Source organism: Telmatherina bonti, assembly GCF_933228915.1.
Source record: "Telmatherina bonti genome assembly, chromosome: 11".
NCBI lineage: Eukaryota > Metazoa > Chordata > Actinopteri > Atheriniformes > Telmatherinidae > Telmatherina > Telmatherina bonti.
In genome coordinates this window covers 21,198,109-21,212,429 of record NC_136629.1, presented here as the reverse complement: position 1 = coordinate 21,212,429, position 14,321 = coordinate 21,198,109, and the positions used below count along the sequence as shown (strand labels likewise).

General features: G+C 39.9%; 1 protein-coding gene across 3 annotated transcripts in view; it reads right to left on the bottom strand.

Annotated features, from left to right (window-relative positions):
- macrod2 (mono-ADP ribosylhydrolase 2) overlaps positions 1-13,409 on the bottom strand; it is a 393,923-nt gene extending 380,514 nt beyond the window's left edge. For all 3 annotated transcript variants that reach the window (XM_079248912.1, XM_079248913.1, XM_079248914.1), the window contains exons 1-3: positions 13,238-13,409; positions 6,518-6,619; positions 222-335 (exon numbers count right to left, since the gene is read on the bottom strand). In XM_079248912.1, coding sequence (XP_079105038.1) covers positions 222-335; positions 6,518-6,619; positions 13,238-13,274 — 253 coding nt within the window. In that variant the 5' untranslated portion in view covers positions 13,275-13,409. The remainder of the gene's footprint in view (positions 1-221; positions 336-6,517; positions 6,620-13,237) is intronic.
- Positions 13,410-14,321: the final 912 nt, after the last annotated feature.

Genomic DNA, 14,321 nt, shown 5'->3' with positions numbered 1-14,321 from the left:
TGAAAGAAGACGTCTGTCATTGATCTGAATGTCAGATTAATGAGAAATGTCCACTTTCACATTTGTCACAGTCATACTCAGCACTTTCCTCAAGAACAGTCATTTCCTGAATCTGAACAGTAGAGGGCAGGCAAGGGTCACATAGTGGCTGAGCTGTCTTCAAATGGAGGGAAAATTCTCTAAACACACAGCACCAGTTTTCATAAGTTTAAAGTTCTTACCAGCATTGACTATGGCGTCCACTTCCAAGACAGTAATGTCCCCCTTGTAGAGAGATACTTTGTCACTCAGCGATCCTCCAGGAGTCAGCTCTTTCTCCTCTCCCTTGTCCTTGGCTAAAACAAAACATGATAATCAGTTACATCACTTTTTTTATGTAAGTATGAAACTGTCACTAAATAAAAATTAAGCTTATTTGTATAAAAGGGTCTATAGAAAGAGATCGATGATTTTTTCCCCCTTTTTATCAACTGTCCATCATCGTAGCAAGGAAATTGGTGGTAATAAAATAACAGCATGACCTGTTCAGTCTACACAGGGAGAGCCAGACAACCAGCTGTTACACCTTTAAGAAAATACAAAACCACCTTCAACATTATTAAGACAACAATACTGACAATCACCAGGAGCACCTACAAAAAGAAAGACAAGCTGGGGAAAAAAAACTTAATCACAATTAAAACATGAGAAAAACTATGTAACTGTAGTTTGGCCTCTCTTTCTGGTAGCGTGATCACTTTTGAACAGAGCTTTGTGGAAAAATGTAACGCTAGTAAGAGCTGACAAATGAGAATGTCAAAAAACTGAACACTGGTGACAGAAAATAATGTTGCAAGTTTACGATGAGATCTATCAAGTGAGACTGAGGATTTATAATCTGGAGTGCAAGACAATCATTCTTTTCTTGAAATCCATGCTAATAACAACAATACTGCTTCGCCTTGTTCATTACTGTTGACTGACAGACTAATCCTCCTGTGTTAGTATCCCCTGAACTTGTATCCAACCAGACCTGTCATGAAAATACAGAGAATCAGGTAGTCAGCTCTTTCACGCAAGGGCCAGGACACATGTCAACCACTCAGAGACATAAACACTATGCCATACTTTTCCCCAAGCAGTCCTAAAACCAGGACAAGATCGTTTGCCATCTGAAATCCAACAAGCCCTGCCAACAGAGTTTTTTCCTAGAACTGTTTCAGGATGCATGGTCTCAGATAGATGTGACAGATGTGTCAACATAGTTGTGAAGTGGCGCGATACAAATAAAAGCTGAATTGAAGCTACTCTACAGATTTTACAGATTAACATCTGTTTTCGGGTACCTTCCCTGGGACCCCACGATGAACGGCCATCATTAAGTCACAACTGAGAGAGAGGAAAAAAAAAAAAACATGCTGATATCAAACTTCCTCTTTCTTAGGAAGACTACAGAAAAGCTTTCTTTAAAAAAGTTGCTCAACTTCCTGCCACTAAAAACTATTTTTTCAGCCATGCCACAGCACTGAGACTGGTCTAGTTAAGGTTTAAAATGACATCTGCTTGAGCACATTTAGAGGCAACATTTCAGTCCTTGTACTGTTGGATCTCAGTACTGCATCATGGTTGTACATCACATCTTGCTAGACCGGCTGAAAAACTGGATGGGACTTTCTGGAACTGCACTTAATTGGTTGGAGTCAAACTAAAAAGACAGGGACTACTTTGTGTCTAAAGGCAATTATAGATCTGACTGAACTAAAATAACCTGTTAAGTTCTCCTGATGATGTCTCAGCAAGATTTACAAAATTTTGTCCATGCATTTATGTTTAGTGGACTAGACTACTGTAACACCGTCCTTAAAGGTCTCCCTAAAAAGTCCATCAGATGGCTGCAGTTAGTCCTGAAAGCTGCTGCTCACTTTGAAAGTGGACCATACAACTCCAATCCTCAGATCTTTCCACTGGCTTATTGACCATCAAAGGATTTACTTCAAAATTGTTGGTTTACAAACAACTGGATGATTTTAGAGCCATTTCATTTTGACTTTGTATTTGTCTGGTTTGTTATGACCAACCACATTCCTCAGGTCATCAGGGTCAAATCCACTTTCTGTTCCCGGAGTAAGAACTAAACATGGAGAGTACTGGTTCAGTTTTTAAATTCCTGACATGCAGAATAAACTCTCAGGAAACTGCAGATCTGCTGAAACTTTCTGCAGTTTTAAATTAACTTTTCTATTTGACACTTTTTATCAACACTGTAACGTTCATTCCATGCTTTTTATTTTTAACTTTTTCTGTTCTTGTTTCTTAAAGTTTGTTTTTAATGTACTTTTTTTGGTTCTTCACCCTGCTATGAAGTTTTTAATGCTTTACATAAAGTACTTTGAATTGTCCTGTACATGTAAATGTGCTATACATACAAACATGCCTTGCTTCAGTAATAAAACCTGCAATACAACACAGTAACGGTTTCAGCATGCATATAAGAAAAGTTGGGGCAAAATGTGATCAGCGATCATACAAATACAACTCAGTCACTGGAAAGATCAGAGGCAGACCAGGGTGGCCCTGGGACCCAGGGTCGCCAGCCTCCAGAGATCACACCCCAGCTAGCCTACCTCAGAGACGATTATGTATTGGCTCGGCAGGCGTCATATGAATGCTCCAGTCAAAGTGCCCTGTGGCCATGAAACAGATCCAAGAGGAGGCCAGAAACAGCAGTCACCAGCCATTCCAGATGGTGACCGCCAGAAGTGGACAGGCCAGAGAACCCAGAACCCAAAGAGCAGCCCACCCCGCAGGCTCAGGAGAATAGGTCCTCAAAGACAGCCATTCAACATGGGCCAGCTCCCACCCCAATGCCCAAGTCAGGCAACACCAAGGACCTCCTCACCACCACCAGACAGAGTCAACAAGAAGGTATTTCTGCTCAGCTGATGCATTGAGAACCAGTAGCAAGTTACATCCAAACACAAACGAGACACCAAAATAACCTCATTTTGTTTATTGAAGGAAAATGTTCTCACAGAGTAACTAACAGGCTTATGTCAAATGATATTAATGCTGTGCTTAAAATGATATCCTCCAAGGGCTTTATTCCTTTTTTGATCAGGATTTTATTTATTTTGCAGGATGTCAGGATTGTTCTAGATGGGTGTAAACTTACATGGGAAGAGTGCAGACTTTGCTATTTGAAGGAGTTCCCACCAAGCTGTCAGATTGAAGGTAAAAATGTTTTCAAATAATTATGATGTTTGATAGGCCTTATCCAGTTCATCAATGGTGATCCAAATCCAAATTTTGTGTAAAGTTGCGAATAAAAAATGACCAATTTACCCTGTGTCAAGTTTTGTTTGTTTTGTTTTTTTTTTTTTTTTTTTTTGCATTCAAAGAAAATACTAATTTCTCCTCATTTTTAATGGTGGAGTAGTTCATCATATGAATTTGTCCCTTTATGAAACCGACTGGTCAGGACGTATGATGGAAGAGGTTATCAGGTCTAATAGTCGAGAAAAAGCTTTGCAGATTATTTTGAGATCTACATTTACGGGTGATATTGGACGAGAGATGGATGGTAAAGTGGGTTTTTTGTCTGGCTTTAACAGGAGACTATTGTTAGTGGACTTCATATTTTGTGGTAATCTAACACACTGTGTTAAAAAAAAAATTCAAATCAACTACTTCATTTAATTCTTGCTTAAACTTTTTTTTCCTAATCAATCTGAGTTAATCTGAGGAGGCAACAGCACAAGCTGCCATGAGTAATTTGATTTCAATTTCAAACTAATGCTCATTATTTTGCCTTCTCTTTATTACAAGATGAATAATAGATCATTTTGTCTCCCACTATTGCTTATTCCTGCTTCTCACACAACACTTACTGATGTTCCTGGAAAGCCATTATTTGTGAAAATATATCACTGTTTTTTTTTTAAAGAAACAAAGTCAGTTTCTTTAAGTAATTATGTATCAAATCTCAAGTTTCTAGCTGTTGGTGTGACTTTCTAAGTCCCCAAACTGAAAGAAAACGGTGTGCTGATAGTGACTGGGTGGATTTTATTGAAATAATGCTTATCAGAGAGCTGCCAACTAAATAGAAACTCAACTTGGAATAAATTTGGTGAACTGAGAAGGTGTATTCTCGGGGAGTGTAGCTGTGAGAGCAGCATGCATCACAAAAACCAAATCCTTTATGAATAGTTTGACAGTAATAATTAGGGGTGTAGCAGAACCCCAAAAACCACTGTTCACACTTGTGTGCAAGTAACACTAGTGCGACTTGTTGCACTTGCTGCACTAGAGCAGATAAAACTTTGGAAATCTCCCACCAGTAAACTAGTAAGGAAATGTATTGGTTAAATTGCACTGGTGTGACTAGTCATATCAGTGCAGTTAAAATTTCCTGCACTTGTTTATCTCAAGGAGGGAATAGAGCCGTTCAAGGAAAGAAACTTGTTTCATTATTGCTTTAATCAACTTCTCAATGTGGGCTGTTTGTGAAGTGCACTGAGTATTTTACTGAAGATCGGAGCTGAACTCGACTTATAACTTCATGAAAACCACTTTTAGTTGTTCCTTCTTGATTCATTCAACTTTTGCATGTGATAATAAAGTAACTGAACAAGGTGGTGCCACCTCCTGGTCATATTAAAGTAAAATCAATGTAAAGATGGACTGAATACTGAAATAAAGATTAAACCACAAAAAATAAACAAGATGTTGCATTTAAAAAAAAAAAAAAAAAAAAAAAAAAAAAAAAAAAAAAAAGTACAGTACAATAAAATACCTTTGTAGGCTTTAGGTGAAAATTGCACATAAGGTAACTTTTTCCACCATATTTATTTTCATAATTTTATTTTTGTTTAGAAGTCTGCAGTTATCTTCCAGTTAATCTGTCAGTTTCTATTTAATTTGTTTTCATTTTGTAATAGAAAAAAAATCTAATTAGAAAAGGGCCCTTTAAGGCACGGAAGCGCAGTTTGATCACTGACCAATCAGAATCTCTCTCTCGCCTTTTTAATTTACAAGCATTATACAAACGAACCACGTGAAGTTTCATCTGAGAAACATCATGTCATTGCAGCAGAGTTTTGCTTCATGCTAGAAAACACATTGGCTGTTTTGAACACAAAACGTCGCCGATTCAGCAAAGAAATGCAAGAAGATTGAAAGAGAGAAAGGGACATAACGTGTCATCGTAAGATTGTCTTTTGCTGGCTGGAGAGAGCTAACAGGTCAGGATGCCATAGTTGACAGTGGTGTATAGCGGGGAAAATGGTAAAAGCTCTGTAGTGTGTCTTTAAGACTACACAGGTTAACTAGTGGCAGCTTTTTGCTGTTTCCATGTTAACGACAGAGAGAAAAATCCTCACTTATCACACTAGTTGTGGTCTTTTTAGACTGACCAACTAAAACGATTAAAGTGGAACTATTATGTGTATTTCAGGCTAATTTATTTTTATTTCTAAGCCCAGAAGGGCTGGGATTGATCGAGTTATTGCCACAAATCGCTTTATTTACTTCAGACCGACCCTCTCCGTAGACTGTCAGATCAGCCTGTGGGCAAAACGAGTGGATTGAGACTCTTCCGCATTAAGCTCCGCCTCCCGTCACATCGGGAGCGCGCACTACAATTGCTTTCGCCGTCATTGTAACATCTCATAAACAGAAAGATTAGGCTCATATGAACTCAATAAAAAAAATAAAATAAAATACAATGTCAGCACATAGCATACAGCCCTACATGTTGGAACCTGAATCAGACCCTGAAAACGAAGTGGAAAACAGCAACCCACAGCAAGGAATGCAGCAGGATGTCTCTCTTTGGTAAACTCACCAGCCATCGTTGGAAATAACTTCATCCGACGTTTTCCACCCGCCTGATGTATTTGTACATGCCCTTGTTAACCAGTAGAAGGTAACCAATCACCGAACCTTATCCCCTGGGACGTCACAAGGATTTCGAAGTAGAAAAAAACTCTCTAAAACGACAACGCGTTTTTCGTCGCCATGGAAACCGAATGGAGAGAGTGCTGGAACTCAAACTCAAACTCAAACATGCGTTTAGGTGATAAAAAAACAGTGCCGTTCAAATTTCTGATGAGGATTCAACACTGTAACACCGTGGAGAGCTCAGAAAACTCGAAATACCACGATAGCACCACTTTAAGTTTTTAAAGAGGTTATATGCCAACTTTTTTACCCGATTTGATGACACACCCGGTATGTGGGATTACCAACATAGCTATTTTTCTGTGTGTAGCGTTACAGTCGATCATCAGCAGCAATGTTAGATCTTGTTTCTGTGATCTACCTTTGATCTGAAACATGGTATCGAGGCACAAGTCATATTTTGATACTGGGTAGTATCTTTATATATATATTTTTTTTTTTTTTTTATTAAATATTCTAAGATAAAGAATTTCTTCCTTATGCCTGGCATGTGTCAAACCTTCAATTATGTTCAAGACAATGATGCATTACTATCATGACTCAAAAGACATTCAATTTCTAAAATAATTATTAGACTTACATATATTTTCTTCTCTCCAGGTGGGAATCTTGTCCAGAGGTATAAAGTCTTGGCGACGATAATCTTTGCGCCTCTCCTCCCGATCTAGACGGAGTAGTCTCTCTGTAGAAAAAAGCAAACACAAACATCTGAGAAAAATCTTCATCTTCTAATGAATAACGAGATCCATTAATTAAAAAGAAAGAAATACAACAGATAGTTTTAAGTAGAACATTTATTTCACTTAAAGGTACAAATGTTTTAATCCAGCTGTTGTTATAGAACACCCTTTCCTTCTCTTCATGTCATACCAAAGTTGTCTCCCTTTACCCTTTCCTTACTTTAAATACCCCCCACTTATTTCAACAGTTGGCTACACATTTCAGTTAAACTGTGGTTTCTTTCATTACTGTACTCCTACAAAACTACTCTAGTGATACTGCCAGTATCAGGCACGTCCTGTTCATGACTGATCCTGTACCAGTCCATCTTTTTTTTTTTTTTTTTTATTATCATACACTGCTCAAAAAAAATTAAAGGGAACACTAAAGTAACACATAGATCTGAATGAATAAAATATTTTTATTAAATACTTTGTTCTTTCCATCGTTGAATGTGCTGACAACAAAATCACACAAAAATGATCAATGAAAATCAAATGTATCAACCCATGGAGGTCTGGATTTGGAGTTATCCTCAAAATTAAAGTGGAAAAACACACTACAGGCTGATCCAACTTTGATGTAACTTTCACTTAACTTAAAATGAGGTTCAGTAGTGTGTGTGGCCTCCACGCCTGTATGACCTCCCTACAACGCCTGGGCATGCTCCTGATGAGGCGGCGGATGTTCTCCTGAGGGATCTCCTCCCAGACCTGGACTAAAGCATCCGCGAACTCCTGGACAATCTGTGGTGCAACTAGGCATTGGTGGATGGAGCGAGACATGATGTTCCAGATGTGCTCATTGGAATCAGGTCTGGGGAACGGGCGGGCCAGTCCATAACATCAATGCCTTCGTTTTGCAGGAACTGCTGAAACACTCCAGCCACATGAGGTCTAGCATTGTCTTGCATTAGAAGGAACCCAAGGCCAACCACACCAGCATATGGTCTCACAAGAGGTCTGAGGATCTCATCTCGGTACCTAATGGCAGTCAGGCTACCTCTGGTGAGAACATGGAGGGCTGTGCTGCCCTCCAAAGAAATGCCCCCCCCCCACACACCATTACTGACCAACTGCCAAACCGGTCATGCAGGAGGATGTTGCAGGCAGCAGAACGTTCTCCATGCCATCCCCAGACTCTGTCACATCTGTCACATGTGCTGTAATGTACTGGCCTGTCTCCTGGTAGAGGCCTCCATGCTATGGACACGACGCTGACAGACACAGCAAACCTTCTTGCCACAGCTTTCATTGATGTACCACCCTGGATGAGCTGCACTACCTGAGCCACTTGTGTGGGTTGTAGACTCCGTCTCATGCTACAACTAGAGTGAAAGCACCGCCAGCATTCAAAAGTGACTAAAACATCAGCCAGAAAGCATCGGAACTGAGAAGTGGTCTGTGGTCACCACCTGTAGAACCACACCTTCATTGGGTGTGTCTAGCCAATTGCCTAGAATTTCCAACTGTTGTCTATTCCATTTGCACAACGGCATGTGAAATTGATTGTCAATCAGTGTTGTTTCCTGAGTGGACAGTTCGATTTCACACAAGTGTGGTTGACTTGGAGTTACATTGTGTTGTTAAAGTGTTACCTTTATTTTTTTTTTAGCAGTGTATTTACTAATAAAAGAAAATAAAATAGCAACAGTGATAAATACTTTTTGCATCCTGAAAATTAGCCTATGCACTTTAGGCAAAGCAAGGCAAGTTTATCTGTATAGCACCTTTCATGTACAAGAAAATTTGATGTGCTTTACATGAAACATTGAAAGCTTTACAGATGGTGTAAAAACAAACAAAAAAAGCATAAAAGAAAACACAAATAGCAAAATCACAATAAAATCGTAAATTGTATTAAAATAATTAAAAGCAGAATTGGTTAAAGTTATTGTGCAGATGTTATGCGTAGGCGCATGAGAAAAGATATGTTTTTAACCTGGATTTAAAGTTTCTACATTTGGTGAGAGTTTAATCTCCACTGGCAGTTTGTCCACCTGTTTGCAGCAGAACAGCTAAATGCTGCTTCGCCATGTTTCGTCTGGACTCTGGTCTGGACTAATTGACCAGAGTCTTTGGATCAAAGAGCTCTGCTTGGTTTATATTCTCTGAACATATCACAGATATATTCTGGTCCTAAACCATTAAGGGATTTATAAACAATCAGCAGGGTTTTGAAATCTATCCTGTGATTGACTAGAAGCCAGTGTAAAGATTTTTAAATGGGTGTGATGTGTTCAGATGTAGCTCTAGCTACAGCGTTCTAGATGAGCTGCAGATGTTTAATGCTCTTTTTAGGAAGCTCTGTTAAAAGACAGTTACAGTAATCCAGTCTGCTAAAATGCATAGATAACCCATTTTTACATTTACTAGAGAGAAGTGGGGTGTCATATTTCAGGGGGTTAAAGGTCTTGCACAGGGCCAACAGTGGTCCACCTCTGTCATCAACCGAGGGACATGAACCTGGGTCATCCAGCCTCTTGGTCCACCTTTCCAACCATTCTACAAAATGGTATTCTTTAACCAAATAAATCATTCAGAATAAAGTGATTCTGCTTAATGCAGGGGTGCCCAAGTCCAGTCCTCGAGATCTACCATCCTGCAACCCAGATGCAACCCATGTCCAACACAGCTGGGTCAAATAGCTGAATTCCTCTTCTGCATGTCATTCAGCTCTGCAGAGGCCTGCTAACGAGCCACTTATTTGATTCAGGTGTGTTGGAGAATGGTTGCACCTAAAAACAGCAGGATGGTAGATCTCGAGGACCAGACTTGGGCACCCCTGGCTTAATGCAACAGGACTCTGAAAGTTTGTTCAGTAGGCATCTCTAAACCAAGTAGGGACTTTTAGCCCTATTGCAATGAGTTTAGTGCAGGGGTCACCAATGGCGGTCCTCGAGAGCTACCGACTTGCAGGTTTCCCTGATACAACACACTCATCTTCTGCACCTGCCTGTTAATGAGCCACTGATTTTGCTCAGGTGCATTGTACCAAAGGAACACTAAAGCCTGCAGGATGGGAGTCCTCAAGGACCGGAGTTGGTGACCCTTGGTTTAGAGCTGAGGTGACCAGCTCCAATCCTCGAGGGCCACAATCCTGCAGGTTTTCCATGTATCTCTGTTCCGACACACCTGATAATTCATTGTGCAAACTTCATAGGTTGCTGGATCCATTTACTGGAAGCCAGGTGTGTTGGAGCAGGGAAACACAAGGGCTGGAGTTGGTGACCACTGGTTTAGAGCAGCTTCTTGCAATCCAAGTCCTGGGACTAAATTCTCAGCTAAACACACACAGCATTACAGAGAATGATGTAAATCTCACACAACTGACTGATTTGGCTTCTCAGTACCTCTTTGTAAATAATAATTGTTGATGTCTACTTAGTTGTTGTCGGGACTGGATGAAGCAGAACCACAGAATCAAGACACCATTTTGCCTAAACTAGGTTAAAGCATGCATTTTTTCAGTTCTCTGGGAATGCAATGGGTTCTACTGACAGTCCAAAAGACACATGTAGGATTTATTAACAGACTGTAAGCCAGAACCTGCAGGTGTCTTAAAAAAAAAAGCTACACTGCAGGATGTGTCTTTTGCAGGGAGTTGGAGCTGAGGTCAGTTTGAGTGCTGGACAGTAAAAAGTTGGTATAAATGATTGCGTGATGAGCCGAACAAACAATTGGCTTTGCTGTATTTTTTTACATGAAAAGCCATCAATGCTAACTCCATTTAAACTCCTTCTGATCTGTGTTCAAGAACTTTGAGGGTTTTATTAAGAGATTCCTATGAACCAATACAAACTCCATGCTTACGTCACAAAGCTGTGGTATTCTTGGATACATGGTGTAAAATAGGTTCCCCTTGCAACTATTTCATGAGACAGCATCGGACTAGTTCCTAATCAGGCACTTCAATGTGAAATCATTTTCAGATAAATGCAATTTTCCCACAGACCTTCAAAAAATATCTCTGTAAAACCGTTTAAATGGACCTCCACCCCCACCCCCGATCATACATGTGATAGAAACTGACAAGTTTCCTCAAATGAGCTTTGAGTTATGAGACCTTCCTCTCATAAAAGTAAGGCCAGATCCCATTTTAGTAGGAAATGCAAGATTCCAGAAGTCATCCAATTGAAACATCTCAGAGTAAGTCAGGCTTGAATTATAGGCATTACTGTAATGTGGGATATCTATTGTACCCCTGATGTATTTTCCCACTTTTCTCCCACTTGCCCCCTTCTGTTATTACCAAAGCTGCTTTTATTCTACATGAATGAATACAAAAAGGGAATTGAACGCAGCTAAGCTCCCTGGTCTACATTAAAGTGCTCCATCCCGATGCTGAACTGTTAGTAAGTGAAAATTTCCAAAGCTCAGTTTAGCTACCATGAGAAGGGGATTGGCTTGAAATCTAATTTATGCTGGAAGGACATGCTCAAAGCGCCGGCTCAAATTTCCAATATTTTCTGAGTCCAAAATGGGATGGTCCGTCAGTAATTCTGCAGACATCCTTAAACCATTAAAGGTAGTTAATAAACTAAAAAGGAAAAAAATAAAGAAAAAGTACTTCCTGTCCCAAAACATGTGGTTAAATGAAAAGTCTCCAGCTGATCCAAAATGCTGCACCGAGAGTTCTGATTAGAACTAGCGGGAGATATATTTCTCCACTATTAGCATCTCTCCACTGGCTCCTTCTTACATCTAGTTTTTTACTTCTCCAGTCTCAGAATGGTCTGCATTCATGTTATAACTTCAAAATAATTAATAAAAACCTATGATTAAACAAATATCAATTACTTATAATACTAACTTTGGTGTTGCCAAGTCTACGAACACCCAGTCTACAGACCAGATCAAGGCTGAACCCACAACAGAAATATTCATTCATTCATTTTCCGAACCGCTTATTCCAATTCAGGGTCGCGGGGAAGCTGGAGCCTATCCCAGCCGGCTTTGGGCGACAGGCAGGGTACACCCTGGACAGCTCGCCAGTCCATCGCAGGGCCACACACAGAGAGATGAACAACCACACTCACGCTCACACTCACTCCTAGGGGCAATTTAGAGTGACCAATTAACCTATCATGCATGTCTTTGGATGGTGGGAGGAAGCCGGAGTACCCGGAGAGAACCCACGCATACACGGGGAGAACACGCAAACTCCACACAGAAAGGCCACTGACCAAACCAGCCAAGGATCGAACCAGCGACCTTCTTGCTGTGAGGCCACAGTGCTAACCACTGCTCCACCGTGCAGCCCACAACAGAAATATAACCATTTAAATTCTTCAAGTTTAAGAATATCTTTCACATTTTGATTTACCTTGATCTTCTCTTAAACCAATTGCACCTAGAGCGATAAACTGCCTGTTCAGAATATCAAATCCGATTTACTTTGATGTTTGCCCAGTGCTGCAACCTGCACACACTGAGCGTCTGAAATAAACTAATAATAATCTTGGCGAAGTTAACTTTAATAACCATTGAAATATTCCCACCAGCACCCCAAAAGAATCTGTCATAATTGCTTTAAGATGGGAGAAAACCTAAATAACTGACTAAATATATTAACAATAATGGGTTAGAAGCAGTGGAGTCATTTCAAAGACAGTCAGAGAGCAACAGGAATGTAACATAGTGATGAAAACAGTTTACATACATACATGCATGCATACATTCATACATACACATTTACTTTTGAAGACAACAGATATACTGTCTTAAAGGTGCAAAGCACAGGTGTGAAAAATATCTTTAACGGTGGCTGCATTCAGTTTGGTGTTTTCTTGTTTCAAAGACTCATAAGAGAATATATGCATTACTATTTAGTGTGATTTATTACACCTGTGCTGTAACTGTTATGACTAAACCCAAGAAAAGGTGGGGGTCTCCATAAAAAAGATAAAAGGCTCCTGTGTATATATGTGTGTGAAGAGGACAGTAGATTTAAAAAAAATAAAATAAAATAAAAAATTAAAAAAAAAACAATTTGAATTTTTCTAGCTGTTTAACAGTCAACAGGTCCTTGTACTGGGTGTCTGAGACTAAACGCACAAAATTAAATTCTCATAATATTGCACTTTTACTCAATAAAGACCATTATTTCAGCTTATATCGCTGTTAATTAAAAGTAGTCATGTTTTCTGGGAGATGTGACGAGTCTTTGTGCAGCGGAGGTGTAAAACAGGCTGCAGCTTAGTTGCAGAAAGCTATTTCCAACTCGCACAGAAACTGTTGGCGTATCATACAGGTGGGAAAACAAGTGCCCGGACAGGTACAGCAAGCTCCTGGGAACCTCTGTGAGTACGGCCAATGTGAGCTAACGAACAGGGAACACGCTCCAAGTGAACAGAGCTGCGAATGTCAAGCGTATATTACGGCATTCCTACAGAGGCGCGACGCGTAACATTTGCAGCTGCCACCGCATGGCACTGCCAAACAGTCTAGAAAAATATGTAGCATCAGAGATATGTGCAGAAAACAGTCAAAGTGTCTGTCAATCTTCTAGCATGCTCAGAATTCATGCTGTCTGCCACTGAGAGGATGATAGCCTCATTCCACCCCAAAACAACCCTTACCTTTTTCAGTCCTCCAATCCTTTTTCTTTTTGCTCATGCTGCCGGAGTGATCAGACTTCGGATGGCTGTTTTTTGACTGTGGCAACCCCAGGCTCACAGTGAATGGGGGTTCGGGGGGAAAAGAAACAGAAACGTAAAGCGAAACAGCCTCTGGACGGTTGTCTCACCTGTGAAGCTGTCAAAATTTCTATGGAGCTCAGTTGGTTCAACCTACCGTGATTGCACCGTAAATTATGTGTACAAATCCTAGCCAGACGATTGGCTCGCTGAAACAAGGAAGTGAGCGTATGATTGGTCAGGATTTTGAGTCAATCTAGAGAGGGGTCACACAGAGAGGAGTGAAGGTAGGTTGTTTTCCGGCAGTTCATGATCGTCCTCCTGTCGTGTGAGACTGTAGGCGTGTTAACCGGGCAACTCGAGTACGAGTCACATAGTTCAACATGATTAAAATCACAATTAAATAAGTAACCCTCTTAGTCTAAAATAAAAGTAGTGTTTAAGTAAAATACTTTGTCATAATTTGCAGGTCAGTACATGCAATTATAAAGTACACGTTGTTTGTCATGTAGCTGAAAACATCTAAAGCTTTCACTTTCACATACTGGCAGAATATGAAATATTTCCATAAATTTGAACCAAAACGACATTAAGTGATTAGTCAATTGAAAAATTATAATTAAACAAGTTAATTTCAGAAATGAAATCATTTAGGATAATATAGGTAAGGGTTTCTTCTCAGAGCTATGATTTTTATTCATTATAGTGAATGGATATAGAAGCTTCATATCCCAAATGGCAGAGGACAGTGTCTCACAGGATAGACCAGATCAAACCAAGTCAGGCTGTCATATGTGAGAGGCTGGTTCCAGAGACCACCGTCTGTCATCTGTTATGTTAGCACTGCTCTGGTCCAGACCCATCTGCTCCTAAAACTGCTGACATTATCTGAGAGTGGAAAATTTCTTTCATCCAAGCTGTAGCTACAATAAATCCCATCCAATTTTTTCTTACTGAAATATAGCCAGTATCTGAAGGTAAATTTTTCAATGAATACATTAACATCAAACCAGCATGCTGTGGTTCA